The 15,674-nt window shown below is 47.6% G+C and overlaps 1 protein-coding gene across 2 annotated transcripts in view; it reads left to right on the top strand.

Annotated features, from left to right (window-relative positions):
- Itpr2 (inositol 1,4,5-trisphosphate receptor type 2) overlaps window positions 1-15,674 on the top strand; it is a 457,151-nt gene that overhangs the window by 198,501 nt on the left and 242,976 nt on the right. For both annotated transcript variants that reach the window (XM_045139538.1, XM_045139536.1), the window contains exons 27-28: window positions 10,784-10,873; window positions 10,985-11,110. In XM_045139538.1, the coding sequence (XP_044995473.1) occupies window positions 10,784-10,873; window positions 10,985-11,110 (216 nt within the window). The remainder of the gene's footprint in view (window positions 1-10,783; window positions 10,874-10,984; window positions 11,111-15,674) is intronic.

Genomic DNA, 15,674 nt, shown 5'->3' with positions numbered 1-15,674 from the left:
CGAGCCCATTGCGTCTCTGCTTCTCTGAGCTCTGCTAGTCATGTCTAGTATTGGTTCCCATTGTCAAGGGTCTCTTCCAGGGCACTGAAGACTCTGCCCTGTCATTCCTGAAAGCTTAAAGGCTGGGCAGGGTCATAAGTTGACCATTGACCGTGTCAGCAGCATTAGCAGCAATTACTAACTCATCACATTCAAATGTTGGTTTGCTAAATATAGGGATGAGAGCTTAGCACGCTGTGTCTGAGAGGGTTAAGTCAGGGCTGCCCTTCCTGCCCACCCATCTCTTCCTTTAAGCTGGGAAGCAGCTTCAGAGAGAAACCCTTGCTCACGTTCTCTGTTTGGGGTCTCGTTTGTTGGGTTTGCTTTTCTGTTTCTACACACCCCCACATTCACTTCTGTGTCTGTCTGAGCACCCGTGAGCAGTGAGTCTAGATTCGTGTCTGCTGGGTGGTTTTGCTTTTGGGTTTTGTCATTGAGCTTTCTTCAGCACGCTGCTTTTTTTTTTTTTTTTTTTTTTTTTTTTTTTTTTTTTTTTTTGCTTTTCGAGGTTGGGTCTCACTCTGGCTCTGACCTGGAATTCACTATGTAGTCTCAGGGTGGCCTCGAACTCACGGCGATCATCCTACCTCTGCCTCCCGAGTGCTGGGATTAAAGGCCTGCGCCACCACGCCTGGCTTTTAGCATACTGCTTTTAAAAAAAAAAATAGTTTATTTATTTATTTATTTATTTATTTGAGAGTGACAGACAGAGGGAGAAAGAGGCAGAGAGAGAGAGAGAGAGAGAGAGAGACAGAAAGAGAATGGGCGCACCAGGGCCTCCAGCTGCTGCAAAGGAACCGCAGACACGTGCGCCCCCTTGTGCATCTGGCTAACGTGGGTCCTGGGGAACCGAGCCTCGAACCAGGGTCCTTAGGCTTCACAGGCAAGTGCTTAACTGCTAAGCCATCTCTCCAGCCTAGCACACTGCTTTTTAAAACTTATTTTTTGACAATTTTTGTGCAGGTACATGATGCGTTTTGACCATAATCACCTCATTACTTTCTCTCCCCCACCTTCCACGGAACCCCTTCTTTCCACCTAGTCCTACTTTGATGCCTCTGGGTGCGTGTCCATGTGGCCACTGAGTCTAATTAGGGTGGCGTGCAAGAGCCTGGGTTGGGGGAGTGCAACCTATGGACACCCACTTCTCTTTTGTTGAGGGGGGGGGTTTCTAGCCCAGGCTGACCTGGAATTCACTATGAAGTCTCAGGGTGGCCTTGAACTCACAGTGATCCTCCTGCCTCTGCCTCCTGAGTGCTGGGATTAAAGGCGTGAACCACCACGCCCGACCCACATCCCTTTTAAAGTAAAGTCTGTATTCTGTTGTTTGCTCACTGTTTCTGCTTTTCTTCCTTTTGATGACGTCGGCAAGGAGGCCCAGTCTTCTAGAAGCATTGCTGGAAGAGGGATATTTGATTCTGTATGGTGGGAACATAATTTCACACAGCCTTTGTTTCCACAGCACTAATTACTCTCGATGAGCTGATTTTTTTTTTTTTTTTGTGTGTGTGTGGTTGTGTGTTGTATGTGTGTGGACGTGAGTGTGTAGTGTACACGCGTGTGTGTGGGAGCCGGAGGCTGATGTTAGACACCCCCACATCCGACTTGGTGCAGTGTAAGAACCTCTTCTTCGTAATGCCTGCGTGTCCTGAATTTGTTTCTACAACCAGACTCTTTCCTTGCTTCTTTCCAACGTGAAAAATCATGCTGCTTTACCATGAGCTTAACCTTGCTCTTCATGTTTAAAGATCAATTATTATCTAACCCTAAACAATGTGGCCATTTTCTTTTTTCTCTTTTTTTCCTCTCCTTTTCCTCTCCCCTCCTCTTTTCTCTCCCTCCCTCCCTCTGTCCCTCCCTTCCTTCCTTTCTCTCTTTCTCTCTCTCTTTCTTATCCTGGAGATTGAATCCCAGGGCTCCACATGTAGGCACACTCTCTACCACTGATCCCATCCCAGCCTCTGTTTGTTCTTAGTTCGATACAAGTTCTTTCTGGAGACCTTATGATTTTGTATGATTTATCACTAGGCATTTTATCAAGGAAGCAACCCAAGTTGATAGCCTTACATGACAGCATATGTTTATAGGCTAGATTAGGCATCAACGAATCTGTAATTATTGGCTAGACAAGAATGAGTCTAGGGCTAGAGAGATGGCTGAGTGGTTAAGCACCTGCCTGTGAAGCCTAAGGACCCCGGTTCGAGGCCCGATTCCCCAGGACCCACGTTAGCCAGATGCACGCGGGGGCGCACGCGTCTGGAGTTCGTTTGCAGTGGCTGGAGGCCCTGGCGCTTCCATTCTCTCTCTCTATCTGCCTCTTTCTCTCTCTGTAACTCTCAAATAAATAAATAAAAATAAACAACAACAAAAAAGAATGAATCTAAAAGAAAGTGCAGACTCTGTCCGGTTACACATCCTATTTATACATACAGCTTCTTATGGCCCGCCTGGGTGTGTCATTGTGGTCAGGGGAACTTCACATCACAGATGCGACACAGGATTGCTAAGGGCTCTATCGCCCTGCTGCGTTTCCTTCCTGTCCAGCGCTTTGTGACCGCATGCTGCTCTATGGAGGAAGTGGTTGCCAATCTTTTCTACTTGTTTTCTGGTGAGGTTACAGTCATCCACTTTGTCCTGTCAGAAAAACCCTGGGACACACTGGGCCTGGTGATATGAACCTGTTACACCAGCTACTGGGGCGGTGGGGGGGGGGGAGCGGGGGAGACTCAGCAAGTTTATTTGAGGCCAGGAGTTCAGGACCAGCCTGGGAACTGCAATGCCTCATCTCAAAAACAAAAAAAGAAGAAGAAAAATAAACTTCCTGTGTGATAGCAGATTCCTTTTGTAGCTTTTTTTGGAAAGAACTTCTTAGTTTATATTGAATCTACCTGTCATCAATATATTCCCAGTACCTTCCAAAGCTTGTTGAGGAGGAGGAGGGGGAAGGAGGAAGAGAATGAGGAAGAAGAGGAGGAGCAGGCTGTCCCTGGCCACCATCAGTATATTCCCCCCTGTTTCCCAAAGCCTGAGGAGGAAGGGCAGGAGGAGGGGGAGGGGGAAGAAGAGGGGACGGGCAAAGCGGAGGAGCAGGCTGCCCATGGGCACACACTTTCTTTTACCTCGCTCACCAGTGCTACAGACATGAAGGGAAATCGGGTGCATTTTCCTAGACATGAGATTAACACTCATAAAATATGCTCCCAGGCAATACCAGTGAATCAGAAAGATCCTTGTGTTTGCCTCAGGATGGAGGGAGGGAGAGCAGGCTTGGGTAAGAGAGTATTCATTCTCCGAAAGGGAAGGGATTTGGATGTGGGTTGAGGGCAGATGTGGCAGGGAGTTACCCGCCGGTCATGGGCACACAGCCTCATCAACCCATGGGAGTCTTGGCCCATACTTTCAAGCTGCCTTCCAGGGAGGCAGAGACTGCCCTCTGTGGCACCCCAGTGGCCCAAATTCATGCAAGACCAGACACATAGATCTGGGGGTTAGGATCCTGTTATCTTCTAGGTATATTCCAAAATGATTGCTACTTGGCATTACTCATAAGGAGGAGAGAGAGAGAGAGAAAAAAAAAAAACAAAAGAAAACATTACCACACCACCCTGCCAAGAGCTCACATTACCACACCACCCTGCCAAGAGCTCACATTCAGTTGCTTTGGTGGTGGTGGGCACAGGGGCAGGGGCATTTAGCCTGAAGAGCCAACTAAACGCTCATCTGACCGACCATGGAATTCTGCAAGACTAGCCTTCAGATCTTTTCCGTATGCTTGCAGGCACGTGGGCAGGAGGGAAGGGCAGCCGGTGGTATCTAAAATTGGAGTGAGTCTAGTTGGTTAGTGATGCTACTGATGGGATTGGAGGACGGTTACTCAAAGCAAAGGCCCGGCATACAGATGCTGAGTAGAGGCTTAGCCATCTTTGTGACTGGCCAGCGCGGCGAAGGGCGGACTGCCTGCACCTTGCAGTAGATTGGGGTGAGGACAAGACACGCACCGGCTGTTTTAATCCTGCAGCCATGCGTGCCACACAGCTCTACACAGCAGGATCGGGAAAATTCTGGTTTTAAAGCTCTGCTTGTTTCTGCTTAGATTAAGTAGCCGGAGCCCCATTAATGGGTGCCAGTATTTAGCTTGCTATGGAGTCATTCAATATTACATTCTTATATCAATTTTGTTACTCATACAAGCATTTCTGCCCCCCCTTCATAATTTATTTTTATTTATTTATTTATTTATTTTGGTTTTTCGAGGTCGGGTCTCACTCTGATCCAGGCTGACCTGGAATTAACTTTGTCATCACAGGGTGGCCTTGAACTCATGGCAATCCTCCTACCTCTGCCTCCCGAGTGCTGGGATTAAAGGCGTGCGCCACCACGCCTGGCTTCACAATTTCTTTTTAAATAAAGGAAAAGGAAAAGAAATGGGAGGAACCTTTCTTTGGAAGTAAATTCACTCTTTGTATCTCTGCTTCCGACCAGTTTTAGACTCTTGCTGTCTTGTTTCTGAAGCTACAGGCTTACGTTTGGGTATACAGGATATAATTACAAATATAGTTATCTCAGGCTGGAGAGATGGCTTAGCGGTTAAGCGCTTGCCTGTGAAGCCTAAGGACCCCGGTTCGAGGCTCGATTCCCCAGGACCCACGTTAGCCAGATGCACAAGGGGGCGCACGTGTCTGGAGTTCCTTTGCAGTGGCTGGAGGCCCTGGCGTGCTCATTCTCTCTCTCTCTGCCTCTTTCTCTCCCTGTTTGTTGCCCTCAAACAAATAAATAAATAAAATAACAGACAAATATAGTCATCTCTGTGAAGCCACATAAGCTTGCTCCTGTATTGCACTAGAAGAAGTCCATTGTCTAGATGATAGGCACACGCTGTGAGAGCGTACATGCGTTCTCCCAACACTGTGCTTTACCTGGTGGGGTTGTCAAGCATCCAAGGGACACGTGCCCCCTGTTCACAGTTTTTCCGGGCCTGCTCAGTGCTGGGACCTTTCTAATATTGTGCTATTTTAGAATAGATTTTGGGCTTTGTGGATTTGGTCATTGGCTTTGTTCTTTGCACTGTGTAGAATGTAATGAAGGTCGGAGGTTGCAGCGCCCTTTCAACACCTTTACTGAAAGCATTTTCAGGGTAGGGAACGCGACTTGATTCTACACAGCTTGCATGATCCCAAGTTGCCCTGGCCACGGCCTAGAACCACCCACGCGTTCTGGGGGTTACTATGCTGTTCAGTTAGCTGCACCGGGTACTTTCCAAAACCAAAAGGGGTTGTTTGTTGGTTTTCTCCAGTGTTGCCTCCTTTTGTTGGCTGCTGGCAATTTTTAATTGAAGTTATTATTCTTCATAATTCTTATACTGAGGGGAATTTAGCAATTTTCTGATTATTTTCCTAGGTTGAACTAAGGACAACTGTTTTTTTTTAAAAAAATTTATTAATTTATTAGAGACGGAGAGAAGGAGAGAGAGAGAGAGAGAGAGAGAGAGAGAGAGAGAGAGAGAGAGAGAGGGAGGGAGGGAGAGAGGGAGAGAGGGAGGGAGAGACCTGGAGGGACCTGGAGAATCGAACCTGGGTTACTAGGCTTCACAGGCAAGTGCCTTAACCGCGAAGCTATCTCTCCAGCCCTAAAGCAAACTTTTTATGATGTGGTATAGATTTTGCCCAGCATCTCCTTTCTTTCTTTTCTTTTTCTTTCTTTGGTGTTTTGTTTTGTTTTCTGACGTAGGATCTCATTCTAGCTCATGCTGACCTAGAATTCACTATGTACTCTCAGGGTGGCCTCAAACTCAACAGCAATCCTCCTACTTCTGCCTCCCAAGTGCTGGGATTAAAGGCATGTGCCACTATGCCCGGCTCTTCTTCTTTTTTTAAAAAAATATTTATTTATTTGAGACAGAGAGAACGGGAGAAAGAGAGAGAGAGAGAGTGAGAGAGAATAGGTGCATCAGGGTCTCTGGCCTCTGCAAATGAACTCCAGATGCATGCGCCACCTTGTGCATCTGGCTTATGTGGGACCTGGAGAATTAAACCTGGGTCCTTTTCAGGCAAGTGCCTTAACCATTAAGCAATCTCTCCAGCCCCTTCTTTGTTTTAATGGCACTGAGGTTTGAATACAGGGCTTCACATATGCTGGGCCACTGAGCTGTCCTCTCTCCTAAGATTACTTTTCTTCCAACAAGACTTGGCTGTTTTTTTTTCTCAATTTTTATTAACATTTTCCATGATTATAAAAACTATCCCATGGTAAAACCCTCTGTTTTTTTTCTTTAAATCATTGTCTTCTAGGCTCTGACTGTTGTTTTCAATGGCTCTCTCTACAGGTGACAGTTCCAGAAAGCTCTTTCCACCTTAGCAGTCTTTTGTCTTTGTAACATTTTGATTTGTGGTACAAATTTGGTTTTCTTTCATATTTCTTCTTTTTTCTCTGAAAGGAAAAAAAAAGAGAAAAAGAAAAAAACAACAGAGAAACAGCCTTATCAAAATTCAGCTTTCACTTTATGATCATTTTTAAACTTTTTCTTGACAACGTCCAACATATAGTCACCATACCATGATCAAAACCCCTCAGTCAGATGTTTGGTTCTCTGAGACACAGGAGGGGGTGGACAGGTCAGTCATGATGCTGGAAATGCCCCCCGCTGGCTAGGATAGTGCCAGGGGAGGTTCAGATCAGGAGCTGTGGCACAGTATTTTCCAGAAAAGAAGCAAAAGAAAGACTGGGAGATGGCTCAGTGATTAAATAAAGGTACTTGCTTACAAAGTCCCACATTCAGTTCCCCAGCCACCCACATAAGCAAAGCCAGACCCCAAAAGTGGTACAACCATCTGGCATTCTCTTTGCAGTGGTAAAAAGCCCTCCTGTGTGTGTGTGTGAATGTGTGTGTGTGTGTGTGTGCGCGCACGCGCGTGTGCTCACACACATAAATTAAAAAAGGAAGCAAAAGAGGAAATGCAAACTGATAAGTGGCTTCAAACCGACCTGGTCACTGGTCCGTCTGGGGCTCGCCACAGCCTTTCATCAGCACTGTCTGACCAACATGGCCAGTGTGGTGTTTCCTTTCCTTTCTCAGTGTGTGATAGATCCTGATGCTCCATAGGAAAAGAAGAAAAGATTTGGGAAAATGAAATTGCGTCAGTTCTCTTGTGTATCTTTTTTCTCCCCCTGAGCCTAGATCGGGCTCCCTATCAAATGTCGGGGCCCCACACCCCCAAGTGAAGAGGTTAGGGTCTATTTGACTCAGGTTGAACGTGACATCCGTCCCAATGGCACTTTGTGCTTAGGGTAAGTCAGGAGGGGCCCGGTCATTTTTCACGTTCAGGCTCAGGTCTCTTCATTTTCTGCACAGTGCTTTGTTCGTTCTACCTGAGTTACCTTTGCCCAAAGGGCTTCACCTGGAAAGTACCTCCCAACCCCCCCCGCCCCCCCCTCCCGACACGTCCCATTTGCTTCACTAGATCAGCTTCATCTGTGCGGGACCTTGGCTTGAACGTGCCCTCCCTTCATGTAGCTCTTCTCGCTGGGTGTGGTGGCGCACGCCTTTAATCCCAGCACTCAGAAGGCAGAGGTGGGAGAATTGCTGCGAGTTCGAGACCACCCTGAGACTACATAGTGGATTCCGGGTCAGCCTGGGCTAGAGTGAGACCCTACCTTGAAAAACAAAAACAAAAAAACAAAAAAAAAACAACAAAAAAAGCAAACAAAAAAAATGGTATAGCTGTTCTCTCTGACCTGAAGAGTGAATTGTATTCTGCTCAAATCTTTGTTCCCTTGTTTCTCTGTGCTTTCTCAGGCAGGCTGTAACTTTCCGGTTAGAGGGACTTTATCTTTTTTTTTTTAATTATTAATTTATTTGCAAGGAAGGAGAAAGAGAAAGAGGGAATGGGTGCACCAGTGCCTCTTACCAGTGTACATGCATTCCAGATGAATGCGCCCCGTGCATCTGGTTCGATGTGGGGGCTGGGGATGTGAACGTGGGCTGAGACTCAGCCTGCAGCAAGCTCTTGCAAGCAAGTGGTTTTAACCACTGAGCCGTTTCACCAGCCAAGGGAACATGTCGTTGATATTTTTTTTGTTTGTTTGTTTTTTGAGGTAGGGTCTTACTCTAGCCGAGACTGACCTGGAATTCACTATGGAGTCTCAGGGTGGCCTCAAACTCTCAGCTATCCTCCTACCTCTGCCTCCCCAGTGCTGGGATTAAAGGCGTACGCCACCACGCCTGGCTTCACTGATACTTTTTTTTTTAAATATTTTTTTTGTTCATTTATTTATTTATTTATTTGAGAGCGACAGACACAGAGAGAGAAAGACAGATAGAGGGAGAGGGAGAGAATGGGCGTGCCAGGGCTTCTAGCCACTGCAAACGAACTCCAGACACGTGCGTCCCCTTGTGCATCTGGCTAACGTGGGACCTGGGGAACCGAGCCTCGAACCAGGGTCCTTAGGCTTCACAAGCAAGCGCTTAACCGCTAAGCCATCTCTCCAGCCCTTCACTGATACTTTTTAAGCTTCATTCATCATGATCCAGTGCCAGTTTTGGCATATATTCTATATGGGATTCTAAGTGATTGGAGCTTTCATATGGTTGGTTACAAACGGTCATATTAAAAATATGCACATGACTTGTATTTGCTTTTTGTAAGGATGTGTCAGCTAATTATAATTAAGCATTATGAATGTATTGCACTGAAATCTTACTTTTAACTCATGTCCCAGTTTCTTGCATTTATTTCTAAACATGCTTGGTCTCTCCCAAGTGGTGACTCTCACAGATGTCATGGTAACCGGGCAGCCCATCCTGGGGTTAAGTTGTCCTTTACTTTCTTCCCTGAGATGTGCTTGGCTGTTGGGGTTTGCTCCTTCACTTGCTATTTCCAGATGCTCTACCCTCATGACAAAAGAGCCTGTTCACCCTCCATGTTCTTCTCACACAGACACAATACAATCACGAGGGGCGTGAAACACACACGTATTTACAAGCAGCATGTGCAGGACTCTTCTTTTTAATTTTCCTTCATTAATGATCAGCGCTGTCGTTTATCTTGTAAGAGAGAGAGAGATGGGGAGGAGAGAACGAGCGGAGCTTGCCAGGGCCTTGTCCCCGCCGACAAATTCCAGATGCATGTGCCTGTGCATCTGCGTGGGAACTGGGGAGCTGAACCTGAGCTGTCTGAATTTTCAAGCAAGTGCCTTTAACTGCTGAGCCATCTCTGCAGCCCTGTAATTTTTTTGGGGGGTGCGGGGGGTTCTGAGGTAGGGTCTCACTCTAGCCCAGGCTGACCTGGAATTCACTATGGAGTCTCAGGGTGGCCTCGAATTTACAGCGATCCTCCTACCTCTGCCTCCCAAGTGCCGGGATTAAAGGTGTGTGCCACCACACCTGGCATTAATTTGGTTTTTAATAGGTAGTAGTAAGTTCTGTCTCATTCAAGCTGAAGAATGCTTTGTGTGTGTACAGTATGTATGTGGGGCGTGTGTGTGTGTGATATGTAATGTGTACATGTGGATGTGCAGATACACATGCCCCATGCGGGGGCCAAAGGAGAACATCGGGTATCCTTTTCTTTCTTTCTTTTTTATGGGTTGTCTGAGGTAGGGTCTCGCTTTAGCCGTGGCTGACCTGAAATTCACTCTGTAGTCTCAGGTGGCCTCGAACTCAACAGCAATCCTGCTACTTCTGCCTCCCGAGTGCTGGGATTAAAGGTCTGCACCACCACACCCAACTATCCTGTTCTTATAGTGCATCCATGGATTTCCCTCAACCTGGAGCTGTTGTCTTTTTTTTTTTTTTTTTTTTTTTTTTTTTTTTTTTGAGGTAGGGTCTCACTCCTCTAGCTGGGCTGGGCTGGCCTGGAACTCACTATGTATTCTCAAGGTGACCTCAAACTCACAGCAATCCTCCTACCTCTGCCTCCTGAGTGCTGGGATTAAAGGCATGTGCCCAGCAGCTGTTGTCTTTTACCAAGCCCCAGATGTATGTGGCCACACACAGCTTTTTTTTTTTTTTTTTAATTTTGTTTTGTTTGTTTATTTGAGAGCAACAGACACAGAGAGAAAGACGGGGGTGTGGGGGGGAGAGAGAGAGAGAATGGGCACACCAGGGCCTCCAGCCACTGCAAACAAACTCCAGACACCTGCGCCCCCTTGTGCATCTGGCTAATGTGGGTCCTGGGGAATCAAGCCTCGAACCGGGGTCCTTAGGCTTCACAGGCAAGCGCTTAACCGCTAAGCCATCTCCCCAGCCCCCCACAGCTTTTTTTAAATGCAGGTTCTGGGAGTCAAACTTGGCATTCTTCGGCCCTAGAGACCCTCGTGTTGACATGACAAATGTTCTTAGCCACTGAACAATCTTGTCAGCCCAAGTGAGAGACGTTTTTATAAAAAAATATATTATATTATTTATTTATTTGCAAGGGGGGCGGGGAGGAAAATGAGGAGGAGAGAAGAGCATGGTCGTACCAGGGCATGTTGTCGCTGCACACAAACTCCGGGCATTTGTGCCACCTTGTGCATCTGGCTTTACATGGGTACTGGGGAGTCAAACCCAGGCCGTCAGGCTTTGCAAGCAAGCACTTTAACTGCTGAGCCATCTCCCCAGCCCAAGGAACTTTTCCTGAAATTTAAAAAGAAGTGCAAAATAAGCATTTCGGTTGAATTACGGTCACGAGCACCCACGTTTATTATTTGTTATAAAATGAACACAATTATTGCAAGAGCACCTGTGGAATGTTGGTGTTTCTTCCAGGAATCGCACATGCTCAGCCCTGTGCAGGACGGGGCGAGGACCCCTCAGATCGACAGCGTCAAGAGCAACAACTACGGGGTCGTCAAGGAGGTCAGCCGATGGGAAGCGCTTCCGTCCCGCTGGCGTCTGCGTGACGAGGGGCTGGGGGGGGGTGCTGTTTGGTTTGCTGGGTTTAATGCTTTCCCCTTCATCTTTCTAAAGATTTTGCTAAGGCTCAGCAAGCTCTGTGTGCAGAACAAGAAATGTCGGAGTCAGCATCAGCGGTTACTGAAGAACATGGGCGCTCACTCCGTCGTGCTGGACCTCCTGCAAGTACCCTATGAAAAGGTGGCTCGTTCTTCCTCTTTCCAGTGTGGCTTCGCAGGGTGCCTGGGAAACTGAACTCAGGCCCACGGGGCTGGGGAGCAAGGCCTTTCGCTACTGAGGGCTCTCCCCAGCCCTCTTCCTTCTTACTTTTTCTAAAGTAATTTTATTTATTTATTTATTTATTTATGAGAGAGAGAGAGGGGGGCAGATAGGGAGAGAATGGGTGCACCAGGGCCTTGAACCCCTATAAGTGCATTCCAGATGCATGCGCCACCTTGTGCATGTGGCTTATGTGGTTACTGAGGAATTGAACCTGAGTCCTTAAGGCTTCGCAGGCAAGTGCCTTAACTGCTAAGTCATCTCTCCAGCCCTTGCTCCCCATTTAAAAAAAATATTTTACTTTATATGAGACAGAAAGAGAGAAAGGGAACGTGATTGCACTGGAATCCCTTGTTATTTCTGAGGAATTCCAACGGCATGCGCCCCTCTGTGCGTCTCGCTTTATATTGGTAGTGGGGAATTGGGTCCCGAACCCCAGCCGGCAGGCTTTGCAAGCAAACGTCTTTAACCGTGGAGCCATCTCATCTCCCCCGGCCGTTTACTTTTTAAATTTGGTACAACTTTAGATGCGTACCCGAGATATAAATGTTTCCCCCCTCAGATAGCTGAGAGGAAGCCGCCCACTCGATGCCCTTCATTCTTGAATCCACAGGCCGTGCTTTCAACACAGCCTCCCCCAGCCGCCCGTCAGGCACGGCACGACACACCGCTGTCACCGAGCCCCACACACCATTCACACTCGTCCCATTGCTTCAGTTGAGTCCCAGGAGCAGATGGACCCTCTTTGGAAACACGTGGTGGTGTTTGCTGTCATGTCTACTCACACCCACACGTGCCAGGGCTCTCATGGCACTGACACTTTTGTGGGTTCCAGCTATTTTGAAGAGTGACCCTTCCTTTGGGTCGCTTCTGATTTCCTGGTATGGCCCAGTTCCAATACCATCTTTGACAGGAAGTCTCACAGAAGGATGCAAAGTTCTTCTCATAGCTTCCCAGAAGGTGGCATGTGGCTTTGGTGCATCCCACTATTTTTTAAAAATCTTTTATTATTTACTTGAGAGAGAGAGAGAGAGAGAGAGAGAGAGAGAGAGAGAGAGAGAGAAAGAATGGGTGTACTGGTGCCTCCAGCCTCTGCAAACGGACTCCAGACACACGCACCACTTTGTGCATCTGGCTTATGTGGGTCCTTACGGTTCACAAGCGAGCACCCTAACCACTAGGCAATCTCTCCAACCCGCATCCCACTGTTGACGAGGGTCAATGGGATCACTTGGGTAAGGTGGTATCTGCTGTGAAGGTTACACTGTGACGTCCTCCCTCCCCCTCTGTTCTGGGGAAGTACTCGCGCCGTCTGGAGAGGGTCTGTTTTTTCCCCACTTTTAAACTCCCCTTGTTTTTCTTTTTTTAAAATTATTTATTTGAGAGCAACAGACACAGAGAGAAAGACAGATAGAGGGAGAGAGAGAGAATGGGCGCGCCAGGGCTTCCAGCCTCTGCAAACGAACTCCAGACGCGTGCGCCCCCTTGTGCATCTGGCTAACGTGGGACCTGGGGAACCGAGCCTCGAACCGGGGTCCTTAGGCTTCACAGGCAAGCACTTAACCACTAAGCCATCTCTCCAGCCCTAAACTCCCCTTGTTTTTATCGGCATAGACACATGGGCTCTCCTTACATTCCAGAGACCGTGACAGGTTTCTGTCACCCTTTGATTTTTACACTGGTCAACATTTGGCCAGCGAAGCTGGATTCCGTCCCCTCTAACACATCCCCATCATTCTTCAAGTACTGTCTGCTCTTGTGGCATCATGAAAAGCCCCAGGATCGCCTCCTCCTGCTGGTTCCAACCCCAGAGCCAGCCCGTTCCTCGAGAAGCAAAGAGGGCGGGCAGTGGCATTTACAAGCAGACTTTTCCAGACAAAGCGTGGGAAATACGTACATGCATGTGTTTCGTGTGCATGGACATAAATACACACCTGTCCGCGCGCACACATAAGACATATAAGTCGTGTTTACTTCTGCTTGTCCACACATTGTTGTTGAAAACCCCAAGTTAATGTGGGTCCCTCCCATTCCAAAGCCACAGGGCTCATTTAGTTCCACGTGTGTCTCCTTGTCCAAAAGTGGGAAGCCTGTCCTGTCTTGGCACCTGTAAAACGGTTACTGGTTTATTAGCAAATGCCCTGGACGTAACTGGTCTGCCTTCATGCAGCTGCCTATTTCTCTTTGTGAATTCCCCCTTTGCCCACTGCACCTCTGCTCGCCCCCAGGGTAGGTGGCCCCTTCATCTCCTAGGTGCTGGGCACCATTCTTTGTGTGGGCCTGTCCCACTGAACTTTCACTGGGTTCCATTCCCTGCTCTGTCTAACTTGGCTCCTTTCTAGCAAGGAAACATTCCAGATGACTCACAAGATGGCATAATTCAGGTTGTGCCAGAGAACGAAATGCCTACTTGAAACGCTGTCAAAGATAGCCGATCCAAGGGCTGGAGAGATGGCTTAGCGGTTAAGCGCTGGCCTGTGAAGCCTAAGGACCCCAGTTCGAGGCTCGATTCCCCAGGACCCACGTTAGCCAGATGCACAAGGGGGCGCACATGTCTGGAGTTCATTTGCAGTGGCTGGAGGCCTTGGTGCGCCCATTCTCTCTCTCTCTCTGACTCTCTTGCTGTCTGTCACTCTCAAATAAATAAATAAAAATACCAAAAAAAAGAAAAAGATAGCCGATCCTCAGTATTACCACCTAAGTCATTCTCTCTCGTATTATAACATGGACAGTGGACACAGCATAAATGCCCTTCTAACAGGAGCGTGACAGCATTGTGTCATCACGTCACTGCTGCTTGCTTCTGATGGGGCCGCTCCCTTTAACTGGATTGCTCAGAAATACAGCGAGGCCTGAGGTGGGAATGGTTTGAGCAACCTTGCGGTGATGTGCACCAGCTACCAGTGGGAGCTGGATATTTTCTGTTTGTTTGTTTGTTTGCTTATTTATTTTAAATTTTGTTGTATAGTGTGTGTGTGCGTGCGGTGTATGCAGATGAATGTGCCCTTTGGCCACCCATACTGAGGCCATAGGAAGATATCGGGGGTCCTTCTCTATCACTGTTCTGCCTTCTTGCCCAGAGATAGTCTCTCACTGCACCTGGGGTGCCCCAATTTTCTGTTAGGCTGGCTGACTAGTGAGTTCCGGTGATCTACCCGTCTCCACCTGCCCCAGCACTGAGGTTACAGTACAGGCATGTGTAGTCAAAACTGCCCTTTTTTGTTTTTTTTGAGGCAAGTCGAATACACTGGCCTTTTTATTTAATATGTATGTGTGTGTGTGTGCGAGAGAGAAAGAGAGAGGGGGGAAGAGAGAGAGAAAGAGAGAGAGAGAGAGGGAAAGAGAGAGAGGGGGGAAAGAGAGAGAGAGAGGGAAAGAGAGAGAGGGGGGGAAAGAGAGAGAGAAAGGGAAAGAGAGAGAGAGAAGGGGGAGGGGAAGAGAGAGAGAGAGAGAGATGGAAAGAGAGAGAGGGGGGTAAAGAGAGAGAGAGAGAGAGAAAGGGGGAGGGGATTGTGCTCCAGGGCCTCCAGCCACTGTAATCAAACTCCAGGTGCACGAGCCATCTTGTGCACACGTGCAACCTTGCACACTTGCATCCACCTGGTTCGCCTGGCTTATGTGAGATCTGAGGATCTGAAAAGTTGAACCTGGGTCCTTAAGCTTTGCAAGCAAGCGCCTTAACTGCTAAGCCATCTCTCCAGCCCAGACCTGTCATTTTATGTGGACACTGGGGATCAAACTTGGATCCCATGCTTGTGCGGCAAGCACTCGGGCCTGCTGAGCCCTCTCCACGGCCTCTTGATTTGGTGTGTCTATGGCCAAACGGTATTTCTTGTCTTCTAATAATTCCTGGGTTACACAAGTGAAAACATTCCTACTCCATTCCTGTTTCTTACTTAAACATGGAATTCCTTTGGTATCATTTATCAGTTTAGTGAGTCCATCCCTATTTAAAACATTAAGAAGTAGGTTGATGCTTAGATGCAATTTAGTAATAGATGGCATAAACTATAGATAAATTAAGAGAAAAAGAAAAAATAAATTCACTAACTTTGTACTACCCTTTAAAACTGGAATCCACTTCAAATCCCTTCTAATAGCCACATGACAAGGGGCAATCAAGTGTCTATCACGTTTTAGATGGTTTGTTTTGTGATGTGGGCCACAGGCCACTTTTAGAAAGACCACATCGCATTTCTGTGAATTTTGAGTCATCTTTAGCCATTATATTTCCGCTTGTTGCATGGTTCTGTGGACCGGTGCATGCCGGGCAAGAGCTGGGCAAGTACCAAAGTACTTCCCTATCTATCTTTTTACTTTTGGTTTTCAGGCAGGGTCTCACTAAGTTGATCAGGCTGTCCTTGAATTCACCCTGTAGCCGAGGCAGACCTTGAACTTGTGATCTTCCTGCCTCTCGAATAGGGGGCAGTACAGGCATGTGCCCCCAAGCCCATGAGATCTAGGACCTACTGTCCATGAGATCTGT

Source organism: Jaculus jaculus, chromosome 22, assembly GCF_020740685.1.
Source record: "Jaculus jaculus isolate mJacJac1 chromosome 22, mJacJac1.mat.Y.cur, whole genome shotgun sequence".
Lineage (NCBI taxonomy): Eukaryota > Metazoa > Chordata > Mammalia > Rodentia > Dipodidae > Jaculus > Jaculus jaculus.
Note: the sequence above shows the minus strand (reverse complement) of the source record. Positions and strands in the feature narration are given on the sequence as shown.